This window comes from Rhinatrema bivittatum, chromosome 5 (genome assembly GCF_901001135.1).
Source record: "Rhinatrema bivittatum chromosome 5, aRhiBiv1.1, whole genome shotgun sequence".
NCBI classification, from domain to species: Eukaryota; Metazoa; Chordata; class Amphibia; order Gymnophiona; family Rhinatrematidae; genus Rhinatrema; species Rhinatrema bivittatum.
The window spans coordinates 297,150,474-297,163,249 of NC_042619.1; the positions used below are offsets into that span (position 1 = coordinate 297,150,474).

Sequence of the window (12,776 nt, forward strand, 5' to 3'; positions counted from 1 at the left end):
TCAATTTAGTAATCAACAAAGACAAGACGGAATACCTCTTCATCTCCCAGGAAGACAACCCCTTGTCTAGAGAAACAGCCTCACCCATAAATGGTCAACCACAAATAGTCTTCAACTCTCCCTCCAACCTCACATCAACTATCCTGAACAACCTCAAAAACTCAGCCTTCGTAAGAGACCTAGGAGTGCTCCTCGACAATCAGTTCAACCTGAAAAAATTTGTAAACAACACGACAAAAGATTGCTTCTTTAAATTACAAGTTCTGAAAAAGCTAAAACCGCTCCTGCACTTTCAAGATTTCCGCCTGGTTCTACAATCTATCCTTACCAAAATTGATTACTGTAACTCTCTGCTACTCGGTCTACCAGCTACCACCATTAAGCCTCTACAGATGTTACAGAACTCTGCGGCCAGGATCTTGACCAACTCTAATAAGAGAGACCACATCACACTTATCCTCTACAACCTCCATTGGCTACCGATCAAATACAGAATTCTATACAAAGTCCTGACCATCATGCATAAATCCTTATACAACTCAGCCCCAATGGATCTCACATTTCAGCTACGCACCAACAAATCCACGAGACCAATCAGAAAAGCTTACCAAGGCACCCTTTTCATCCCTCAAGCCAAATCCTCGCTAAGTAATAGGGCACTATCCACTGCAGGTCCTACCCATTGGAACACACTCCCACCAGAACTCAGACAAGACTCCTGCCAGATTTCTTTCAAGAAAAAACTGAAAACATGGCTATTCAGCCTTGCATTTCCTTGAAGGCCCACAATGTACTACCCACGACAACTTTGATTGGTTCTATATGTTATTAATTAACCTTTAAATCCTCCCCCACCTTACACCTTCTTTTCTATTCGCCCCTCCACCCTATCTTCCATTCCCTGTGTTCGCCCTCACTCTCCCATCCCAGTATTCCTTCTCAATCGAGACAATCATTCGCCTGATTTCGTCTTAACAGTGATGACACATTTACTCACATTTTGTATAAGAATTGTTACCAAAGGTTTCTAAATGTTTAAATGTTCCTCGTTTTTTTATGGAATGCTCACAAGCATTCTTATTTGTTCCATGTTCTTTGTTCCATGTAATGCTCTTAGGCAAGTTGAATTGTTTCACTGTAAACCGGTTTGATTTGCATCCAATGCAAGAAGATTGGTATATAAAAAACCCCCAAAAATAAATAAATAAATAAATATACGTACGACAGCCTGTAGCTCGCTATTTACTCATATGTGAGGACTACCATCCTGCTTGTCCTGGGAGAAAGCAGAGTTGCTTACCTGTAACAGGTGTTCTCCCAGGGCAGCAGGATGTAGTCCTCACGAAACCCGCCCGCCACCTTGTGGAGTTGGGTTCGATTACGTTTTATTATTTTATTTTTCGCTCGTACTTTTGCTACAAATGAGACTGAGGGGGGACCCCTGGTGGCTGTAGGGTTAATGGCATGCTGGGCATGCTCAGTGTGCCAGTCAAAGTTCTAGAAACTTTGACAAAAGTGTTCCATGACAGGGCTCCATCTGATGATGTCACCCATATGTGAGGACTAATATCCTGCTGTACTGGGTGCCCGCTTTCTGTGGTTCCCCCTACTGAGGCACTCTAGGGGGCTGCTAGGAGCAGATTAGCAACTACGGGAGAGGAGAGGAGTAGCCTGAGAAGACAGCCCCTGTTGTCTCTTTAAAAAAACACACACAAACACACACACACACACACACACAAATTAAATGCACAGAAACATACATGCATGCATTAAACAATGCAACGGAAATGAACACATGTATAAAACAAATCTGCCAAAGAGCAAAAGACCAGATTGCGCTCTCTAGTATTCCTGTGGGGCAAGAAAACAAGACGCTCATATTGAGCACCCGCACACAGCTACAGCTCTTCTGGGCGTCCGCTGCTTTTTAACATGACAGCTCATTAAAATATAGCATCACACACCCAGGAGAGGTGGATGTGCGTGCACTGAAAAAACAGGTCCCAGTTTGGATGCATTTTATACGTATGATATTGCATCAGCCCCTTTGGCTTTAAGAGAAAAGATGGAGATGAAGATACAAGAACCTATAAAGTAATGGAGATCCAGTTATGAAAGGTGGAATATAAATTGGAAATTAAATCTATGGGAATAAGCATTTGCTTTATAAGGAGCAAGAGAACAGGTGCTCTGATCTAAATATGATGAACTTGGATGGAGGGGGATTAGCTTTTAGGGAGGCTGTGGGGCCAATGCAATAAGATGTGCATTGAAAATGGGTGCTTGTACTGAGCGCCTGTTTTCCTAACGCCCACGCAACCACATCCCCTGGGTGCCCGATGCAGAAGTTAAATGAAGTGCTGTGTAAAAATGGATGCACTAGGGGAGACTTGTGCGTCCTTAACACTCAGATTCATCGGGTGCCCATCTTTGCAACGGGCGCTCAGTACGAGTGTCTGTTATTATTATCCCGCTTCTTCTGGCCGATTTTGCTGTGGTTGCTGAAGATACCCATAGCTAAGCACCCCTTTGCTATGGGCATCTAAATTGTCTGGCCATAAGATTTATTTTTTTTTTAATCAAGCCAATATACATTTATTTTTCAACACCGCAAGCAGTAAATTTAAGTGTCACAATGATACTAAGTAGGAGGAACCACAGAGGACATTATTTTTTAATTTCTCATAATTTACGCCATCTCCGGGGTTGGAGTTAAAATTGCCACGTTAAAAAGTGTGTGTTGGGCGCCCAGCAATTTTCTGCATCAGGAGTAATAGTAATAGCCTCATCTGCATGGAATTTACATGTGATGGGTGCTATTGGCTATGTATTTGTTCGGGTGCCTGTTTTGGATGCACTAATCTTATTGCATCGAGTGCTAATCTAGTGCGTCCAACCACATGTAAACCTGTGTGCTAGGCTGGGTGCACTTTATTGCATTGTTCCCTCAGGGGTAGATTTTAAAAAGGTGTGCGTGTGCTACCCGGCGCGCACACACGGTCACCCGATTTTATAACTTGAGCGCGCAAGTTATAAAACTAGGGGTCGGCGTGCGCAAGGGGGTGCACAATTGTGCACCTTGTGCGCGCTGAGCCGCACTGCCTTCCCCCATTCCCTTCCCCCTAACCTGACCTTCCCACCCCTTCCCCTAACCATTCCTCCCCCAAGCCCTACTCTAAGCCCCCCAAAATTTTTATTTTAGTTTTGTTGAGCCTGCCAAAAATAAATGTATATTGGCTGCCAAAACACAATCCTTCGACACAGCGGCACTGGCTCTGCCCCCGCCCCACCCCCGGACTGCCCTGCCCCCTGCCCCGCCCCCGGACCGCCCCTTTAGGAAAGCCCCGGGACTTACACGCGTCCCGGGGCTTTACGCGCGTCGCCGGACCTTTTTAAAATAGGCCCGGCACGCGTAACCTTTTTAAAATCCGGCCCTCAGTGTTTTACACAAACAGGAAAAATAAATTTGGCAGAGAAAGTGAGAGAGAAATGTGAGCCCTGTGGCATGCAAGAGTTGCTGGAAGAACTGCTATAGATTGCGTGCAGGAGTGATACGGTGATGTGGGAGTTTGTGACTTCTAGTGAATCCATGCTAGGTACTGATAATGTGAAGGTATATGTGAATTTAATTATAAAAAATGAAAAGGATCTGGGCTGGCTTATTTTTAAAGTGTAGACTTTGAGAGAATCGCCGGCAGATGCAGAAAACATATGGAGTAATAATGTTTCTTGTACCTATTACTCAACATGCCTCTGGACTTTAAGAAGGTCATTTTCAGTAGTGTGCATAACTCAGCACTTATATGCTGCTAGAGTCTTTTCAAATTATTGGGAATTCAGTAAAAAAACAACAACAAAAAAATAACACAAGTGACCATAAGACCAGATGATTTTAAGGTAAGATGTCCTCTTCACTAAGATGCTGAAGAAGAGAACTCGGATTGTTCCTGACCCGTTGCTGCTGTTATGTTTGCTCCAGTGCTAGATTTAAGAGTTTTGTTCTCATAGGCAGGCTGCAGTGTGTGGGTGAGAACGCCTATCACCCTACCACCCCTTCAAAGTCCCAGAGTGCCAGAGCAGTTTCCTTTTGAAGTGCATGACTGGAGCAGGCTCCTCCTTACCACAGTTGCACACCTCTGGCGCCTTCAAAATTTAGTGCCCTAGGTGGTTGCCTAGGCCTAAATCTGGGCCTGGTTTTCTCCCAGTGAATGTGAAATTGATGGTGCTTCTCTGAGTTTTATCGTGTAAATTAAAGTCCATGTAAATTGTCAGCTGGTGGATCTTCTAGGGAAGGTGGAGTAGGAAAAAGGCATAAAGTAGAAAATGACACCAGTTTTCTAGAAGCTGTATCCATAATCTTTTCTGTGTCCTACACTGCAGTACTGGAGCTACTGTAGAGAAAACCGAGGGCAATGTGTAACATTTGCACAGCTCTGGCCTTGGAAGCTCTGTGGGAGAGTGCAGGCAAGGTCAGCTACGTAGCGGCCTGGCTGCTAGGGTGGCGGCGTCTTTCTTCACGAGAGAATGCACACCAAACAAGAAAGCCTTCCCCCTCCTTAAACGGCAGTAGGAATTCACAGCTTGCTACTACTACTACTTGTGTGTGCTGTGTTCAAATTAATGTCTGTGAATCCAAGTGGATGAATTCTGACCTGAAGAAGAGTTTTAGCCCTCAAAAGCTAGTCAAGAAGTGTCTTAGATTAGTCCAATAAAAAGGTATCACCTGCTATATACGTGTTTGTTAACATTTAGCTGTGTACCTAGACCCGGCCACCCTCTGCATCCCAGATCATAGCAGAAGCTAATGGTGGCTAGAGCCACGGGGAGTCCCATGCTGCCCTTGAAGACCTAGAGAAATCTCCGAGATGGCGACCGCTTGTCAGTGTTATAGGAGCAGCCCAAGGGCCAGGACATAAAATAGCCGGCTAGGGTAAGGGGGTCTGCCTTGCTTGGAGCAGAGTCTGCTTCGCCTTCCTTCTGGTGATTTGTCCCTGTGTGCTGGCTGGCGGGAGAAGAGGCTTTCTTTAATTTTTACTACGCGAAACCTGACTACTCTAGTAGCAGGGCCTTTCTGCATTGCAAATACTTGCCCAGCATGATTACAGAATGAACTCCTGGCTTGGAGCAAATGGCCCTCCTTGTTGCGATCACTGAACTTTCTGCTTTCTTTTGCGCTAATGCTACTTGAGCTTTTCAAATAGCCTATAGACACCTCATTATAAATCACTGCCGCAATAGTGAGGCTTTCTCCTGCAACAGACTGGCTGTGTTACAGCAGTGCCGGTACTGCTCTCTCCCTCATGTATTTTATTTTTCACTTGTGCATGCTTTTGGGAGATTGGCCTTCTTCCTCTCGGTTTCTCCCCTTCAGGACCGCCTGCTCAGGTGGTACTAGGTAAACATCCCCTGCGATGCTCCATGGTAGTCGGCAGGGGCCATCACCTTCTCTCCTCCCCCCGGGTGCCCTCCCTCCTCCCGGCTGGAAGAACCCCCTGGAGCTGACTGAATGGGGAATCCAAAGCCAGCAGCCTCCCCCCCCCCGTGTCGCAGCATTCAAAAAAGCGTACACTTTTATTAACAGCCACTGCCCTGAAATAAAATCTCACCGGAGGCTTATGTAAGGGACAAAGGTACCTCGCTCCCTCACTAGAGAAATTGTCCCTAGCTTTAGACCTAGGCTAGGATCCACTGGTTTGCAGAACGTCCCCACAGTGGTCAGTCAGCTCCTTCAAAGCAGGCTGTGCGTGAGGAGAAATGTGGTTCTTTGGGTTTGGGAGTGGAGGAGTTGTGTTCCCCCCAGCCTGATCCAAGGGAAGAGGCTCTGCCCTGGCCCCCCAGATGTAGAGGGAGGGATTGTCCTGGTGAGAGAGGAAGAGGAGGAGTTGAAGGAGGGTTTTGCTTGTTGGGAACCTGGTCCTGTCTGAGGAGGAGGAGGACTGTCACCCCTGCCTGAGGAGGTCAGGATAAGGCGCTGGGGGTTCCCTGCCGCTCGGCTAAGGAAGGACAGCAGGGACCTGGCAGAGGAGAAGAATTGCTGCACGTTTTTGTTTTGGGGGAGGAATTCTGTTGCCACCAGTTCCTATCCACTGAGGAGGAGGAGAGAGTTTGGATTTTGAACTACCCGCAGTGCAGATTATACCATCAGCGAGAGGGAGAGATAAGACGACCTACGTCCCCACTGGGAGCCCACCTTCTAACAGCTGGGGGGTTGGGTCTTGTCTAGTGTCTGCCACCTTAGGGACACAGGCCCAGCTGATAGAAATGAGGAAAAAGGTTCCTTTGGATGATTTATTTTTGGGAGCAGATCAATTGGAGAATATTGTTGTGAATCAGACTATTTTTGGTTGCAATAAATTTCTGTCGAAAACCTGCCAGTGGGTGCAATATCTTCATTCACAATTGGAGGTGCCCAAAAGCAAGGACATCAAAATAGTGAGTAGAGTTGGGAGAGCAACCAAAGAGAGACTGGAGGACTGTATATTGGTCCCCACCCCTGTGAGCCTAGAGCTGCATCCTCCTCCCGGCTGGAAGAACCCTGACACCCCGGGCCAAGTGGACTGTGTTGATATGAGATCTGGGAGAAGATGGGGACAAGAGTGTGATAATGATCAGCACAGCAGCACCCTTTTTACCTGTAGTGGGTGGCTATGTGGGGGGAAGCTGTAAATATCCTCATAGGAATGAAAAGAGACATCACAACAAAAAAACAGTGGTGATTCAACTGGTTTTCTCTGTTTTAACTTACAAATAGTTAACATAAAGGTTTTTTTTAGCTTTTAGCACTGTATTGACATACAAAGCACCTGCAGATTAAAATAAATCACAGAACAGCGTTAAATGTCTTTTTTTTTTTGGGGGGGGGGGGGTTTGGTAACAAATGTCCTGGTAAATTAGAGCTGCATGTATAACTCCATGCCACGTTATAAGCAGAGTCTCTTTTCCTATGCATAGATGCAAGCGAATCTTTGCAGGTCTGCCACAGTTGGCTTGCTCAATACTACAGCAATACTGCAGATGGGTGCCTCATCAGATATAAATAAGTTTCTAGCAATCACAACTGTTACCTCTCATATCTAACCGCGGTTGTAGAAGTACAAAAGGGAATTAAGTCAGAGGTGAGCTATGGCTAATATATCACACCTAGTCTCTCCTAGGTGCGGCCATTCTGAGAGCAGAGTGACACTCCCTGGGACGCTTTCACATTACCCCTGAAAACACAGGCCATGACCTGCATTTTTTCCATGGCTTTAGTCCAGCCTGGCTGTTTGGTCAGTCATCTAACTTTAAGCCAATCGCCTGGAATCTGCCTTGCTTTGCCATGTCTTCAGCCATTCTTAAAGTTGTCTGGCTATTGATTAAGCTCAATGTCACAGGTATGCTGGTATATATATATTGCGATCATCACATTAGCTCTTAGTTAATCAGATAAGGAGTTTTTGTTTTTCCCCAAACAAAGAATTCTACAATTGTCTGTGCTTGACATACTAATTTTTGTCCCCACAGCTCTGAGATCTATGATGCTTCTATCTTATAAAACCACAACTAATAAATATAGACCATTTTGTCTTCAGTTCCATATAAACATATGTTATAATTTTTGGACATATGTAAATGCCCTAGATCAAGTTTGTGTTATAACAGGGTCTCGCTGCCCATGTCCCTAGGGGCCCTGTCTGTGTCTGTGTCATCGTCTGACTCCATCTCGATCTTCACTTGTGGCACGGTGCCCAGCGGCAGTCTAGTGTAACTGAGAGCAGGAGACGAAGGGCACGAGATCTTCAGATGAAGAGTAATACTGGAAAACAGGTAAGGAACAAGTACATGGTTTAAGACAATAGGTAGGGTCTCCATAAAACAGGCCACAAGCAGTAGAAAGAAATCCAAGAAAGATAAGGCTGGAAGGGACCTTACAAGGTCACTGGTCTCATCTGTTCCCCCCCCAGGAAATGTTCTGCTCTAAATAATGGCCAGTGATGGAGATTCCATCCCCTTCCAAGGTAATTTCTTTTAGCGTTTACTCTCAGGCTTAAGAAAGTTCATCCAAATATCTAGCCTAAATCATCAAACAAGAGCTTTCAGCTGAATGAGGACAAAACATTTATCGTAGGCTCTTTGGAAGGATCACATTAGCTGCTGACCTCCCGTTGAAAGGGGTGTGCCCCTCTCATAATCTTTCCTAAAATAATGTTCTGAATTAATTCAGTACCAAAGTGCCATCTACAGTTTGCTGGCTGTTTTATCTTATTACATCATTGATGGTGTTGTATGGCACCTGCCTACATGGTACATTTGAATATTTAACCCATCTGAAGGCCACAGCAGTACATACCTCCACTCCTGAGTTGCCTGCATGACAGATAACCCTGCAGGTATTAAGGCTGTCTGTGTGTGTTGTAGAAAGAAGAAAGGTTCAGACTATAGCTTTAACTCTGGCTTTGATATTACTAGAATTAAATGGTGATATACGCCATAATACAATTGCTTCCTGCTGGTGGCTACTATGTTAGCTAAGGATTCATCACCCTACTCACATCAGACAGACTGCAGCTTGTATGGCATGAGGCAAGCTTGAAAGAATTTTGGTTTGGCACATCAATGGAGGATTTTATGCATTAGGGTGTTACCTCCTTCCAGCCCCAACCAAAAGAGCCAGACTCAGGTCTCCTATGTCCCAGGGCTGAGACCAGTTCAGAAACAATTGCTTAAACTAATTACCTGTGGTCCAGATCAGGGCTACTTGGAGTGGAATCAGAAAGCATAGCTCCAGCTTGAAGACCTCCTCCCTGGAGAAGAAGGCACACTTTGATGTTAAAGTCATGAAAACCAACAATGCAGTTTCTGGAGGGAGTGCCATGGGCCTTCTTGAAGTTTTTTTTTTTAGTATCCCTATTCCCGATGTCCCATGAAAATCCCACAATGTACTGGGATGCAAGTTAAAAAAACAAGGAATGGCCAAAGGTCCTCCCTTCACAAACTGATTCACTTGGCAGTGACACACACTGGATTAGGAATGAGTATGCTAACCTCCTGTATGGGTCTCTCCAAAAGTCAATCCTAACAATAAACACAGGTATTTTACATTTACAATGATGTGCTGCCCATTTCTGATCATCTTGTTACTACAGGCAGTGTGCCAGTCTTTGTTACCAAAAGGAAGGGGGCTGTAGTCTATGATCTCACTGCCTATAATCCAAACATGGTATCAATAAACTTTACGCTCCCAGCATTTGAATACAGCCCCTGCTCCTGAGAACTGCTGTAATGTCCAGGTGAAGCACACCTGCCTGGTAAGGCCCACTGTTGTGCTGTGAAACGGGAGGCCAGGACAGAGGGTCTTCTCTCTAATGACAGCGATGGGTGGGCAGTGGGGGAGATGGACTTGGCCCCTAGTTTGTGGATGGTGGAACTCCACTGCTCGAGGGTTTTTCCAGGATAGCCAGATTATGCAAATTAACCTGCAGATGGATATTCAGCAGCACTTAACCAGTAAAGTTCTGACTTAGGGGGTCATTTACTAAGGCTTTTCTTTGAAAATTCTGCAGCACTGACCGGCTGCCACTTAGTTGGCTCTTTATCTGTCTAAACAGTTAGCTGGATAGGTGAGGGGCAGGACAAAGGCATTCTGGGGAACAGCTACTTATTTCCCTAAGTTAGCCATATAAAATAAGTGCTGATTTCCAGGCCTTATCTGGCTTACCCCTAGATTCATCAAAATGCTATAAGTTTTGCACGGATAGCACCCTGCAATACTTGTACTTTGCTACTGCCGAAGGAGGAGGGGGAAAGAGAGCCTCTAGAGTGGCATGCCTAGTAGTCAACTATTTATACTGCTATAGGAGGGCCAGCTAGTAACTCGAGGTAAGGTTTTGGTGGTGGTGTAGGGTTTTGAGGCCAGTTTTACATGCAGAGTGAGACATACGAACAGCACAGTAGACCTCAGTGAAGATGTGATGTCATTTGGAGTGAGGAAAGTCTCACAAAGATGAGATTTCTATGTTTTCTCGCCCTAGCTTGATAGTGCCCTGGTAGAGAGTCCATCAAGCTAGGGTAAGAGAACACTGTAGAAATCTCATCTTTGTGAGACTTTCCTCACTCCAAATGATATCAAATCTTCACTGAGGTCTACTGTGCTGTTCATATGTCTCACTCTGCATGTAAAACTGGCCCCAAAACCCTACACCACCACACAAGAACCTCACCTCGAGTTACTAGCTGGCCCTCCTATAGCAGTATTAATAGTTGATGGCTAGGCATGCTACCCCAGAGGCTCTCTCACTCTCTTGAAACGGAATTCGGTATTGCACAGTGCAATAATAACCATTTTCATTAATCCCGCCCCTTTGAATAAATTTGACAAATTTGCATTTGCCATAACACACTTTGATGAATGACCCTGTTAGCTGGAAAAGTCTAGGACTGCTATATGGCTGTTCTAGAGATAGTCAGATAAACTTATGTGGCTAACTATAACATGGCCGGATAAGTTTATCTGGCTTACTCGATCAGCTGGATAGCAGCTGAATATCGGCCTCTTGGTTTTTAGATCAGATATATCTCATGATTGCTGCTGCAAAGGGGTGGACTGTTGTAATGGAGAAGAATACTGTAAGTGTGTGTGTGTGCTAGCTTGTGGCATAACTAAAGGGCATCGTAACATCATAACAAGGGTTAGGGCACCACAGACACATGCCAAGCAGTAGCAGGATCAGGCAAAGTCAGAATCGCTGTCATTCAGACATTATGGAACAAGCTGGCTAAGATCTTGTGTGACATGAGGCTATTGTGACATGGATTGGATTTTTGTTATCAGACTGCTTTAACTTGTGCTTACTGGAAGGCTAAAACGTTTAGTATTCTCAGGCAAACAATGACGCAAAATGTGAATTTTTGGAAACCAAATTGGAATGGAAAACATTTTATTTATGCTTCTGTGTGGTGAAGTTTTCATGGAATCTTGATTTTTATGCTTAATATCCTGATCTGTTTAGTGTTACCCCTGCAGAAAGTATCCTGATAGAGTTTTAATTAATGCCTGTCACTGAGATAAATGATATTGCTCTCTAAACTATGATTCTTAAAGAAGCAGTCCTCAGATGGACATTTTTCTGCATGCTCAATGCTGAAAAATATTGAGAGCATCTGTCATAAAAATGGTATTAAAAACCATTAGTTCCATTCCCCCTCCCCCCAATAAATAAGCCAATACAGCAGCCAGAAAGCTGCCTACATAACAGGCACTCAAAAGCAGTGGCTTTCAACCCTGTCCTCGGTGACCACCTGTCCAATTCGGTTCTCAGGATATTTGCAATGTATATGTATGAGATCAATTTGCATATAAAAGAGGCAGTGCATGGAAATCTATCTCACATACATTCACTGTAAACCGGCAGTAAAAGAAATACTGTGAAGCGTAGGAAGTGTCATAGTAGAGCGTGCAGGCCGAACTTGGTTGTATTGTGCGGTAGAAGAAAGGAGATTGCACAATTCAGAGAGAGCTCAGTTTACATACAGGCCTATCCTGTAAAGTGCGGCCGCGTTTACCCTGCTCCTAAGCCGTTTTTAACTTCGTTTTCGGCCGCGTTAGCCCTTCCTGCGATCCCGAATCCCCTTTAACCTACTCCTACCGCGTCCTAAATTGCCCGGGCAACCCCTTCCGCCCGCGGCATGCATATTGCATGCAAACGAGCGAATTAGCGCGATATTGCATGCAAACGAGCGAATTAGCTATTCCCTAGCATCCCGTAACCCGCGCCCCGACTATCGCTAGTTTTCCCTGCCGTTTTGTCGCGCGTTTAACCTGCAAACTTACCGCCTACCCTGACCCAGGCGGTAGAGGCATGGGTAAGGGTAGGTGGAAAGCTTTCCCCCAGCCCCCGCTCGCCTGCCCCGGCGGCGATCATGGGTGCCGGTCTCCGTGGCAGCCCCAGTCCTCTCCCCTGCTCCCGAAGCCAAAAAAAAAAAAAAAAGCGTAAAAAACGTTGCAGCCCCCCTCCGATGTCCGGACTGGGGCTGCCACGGAGACTACAACGGCAAAGCGACTTTTGGTTTTTTTTTTTGCTTCGCCGCTGTCAGTGTGCCCCCTCCTCTCGGAGCAGGGCGCGAAAAGCAGCCTTGCTCCGGGAGGAGGGGGAGCACACTGACAGCGTCGAAGCAACGGCGAAGACAGCGGCGAAGCAACACGAAGACAGCGGCGAAGCAACGGCAAAAAAAACCCAAAAGCAATTTTGGTTTTTTTTTTTTCAAAGCGACAATTTTTTTTTTTTACTATTCTGAAGCCATCATCAGGAACACATGCGATCGTAGCTCCTCCCGACGAACTCAAAGATGGCCGCCTGCACGGGGAAAGCGTGCAATTGGCCGCTGAAGACGTGACGTCACGAAGTCACGTCTTCAGCGGCCAATTGTACGCTTCCCCCGTGCAGGCAGCCATCTTTGAGTTCGTCGGGAGGAGCTACGATCACAGGGGTTCCTGATGATGGCTTCAGAAAAGTAAGTTGGCAGGCGTCCAAAAGCGACTTACTTTTGGGATCTTGACAGATCCCAAAAGTAAGTCGCTTTTGGAAAAAAAAAAAATTGTCGCTTTGAAAAAAAAAAAAAAACCAAAATTGCTTTTGGTTTTTTTTTGCCGTTGCTTCGCCGCTGTCTTCGTGTTGCTTCGCCGCTGTCTTCGCCGTTGCTTCGACGCTGTCAGTGTGCCCCCTCCTCCCGGAGCAAGGCTGCTTTTCGCGCCATGCTCCGAGAGGAGGGGGCACACTGACAGCGGCGAAGGAAAAAAA

General features: G+C 45.7%; 1 protein-coding gene across 3 annotated transcripts in view; it reads right to left on the reverse strand.

Annotated features, from left to right (window-relative positions):
* Window positions 1–6,842: 6,842 nt before the first annotated feature.
* SLC4A5 (solute carrier family 4 member 5) overlaps window positions 6,843–12,776 on the reverse strand; it is a 161,716-nt gene continuing 155,782 nt past the window's right edge. For all 3 annotated transcript variants that reach the window (XM_029604158.1, XM_029604159.1, XM_029604160.1), the window contains 2 exons: window positions 8,716–8,783; window positions 6,843–7,795 (listed from right to left, as the gene is read on the reverse strand). In XM_029604158.1, the coding sequence (XP_029460018.1) occupies window positions 7,633–7,795; window positions 8,716–8,783 (231 nt within the window). In that variant the 3' untranslated portion in view covers window positions 6,843–7,632. The remainder of the gene's footprint in view (window positions 7,796–8,715; window positions 8,784–12,776) is intronic.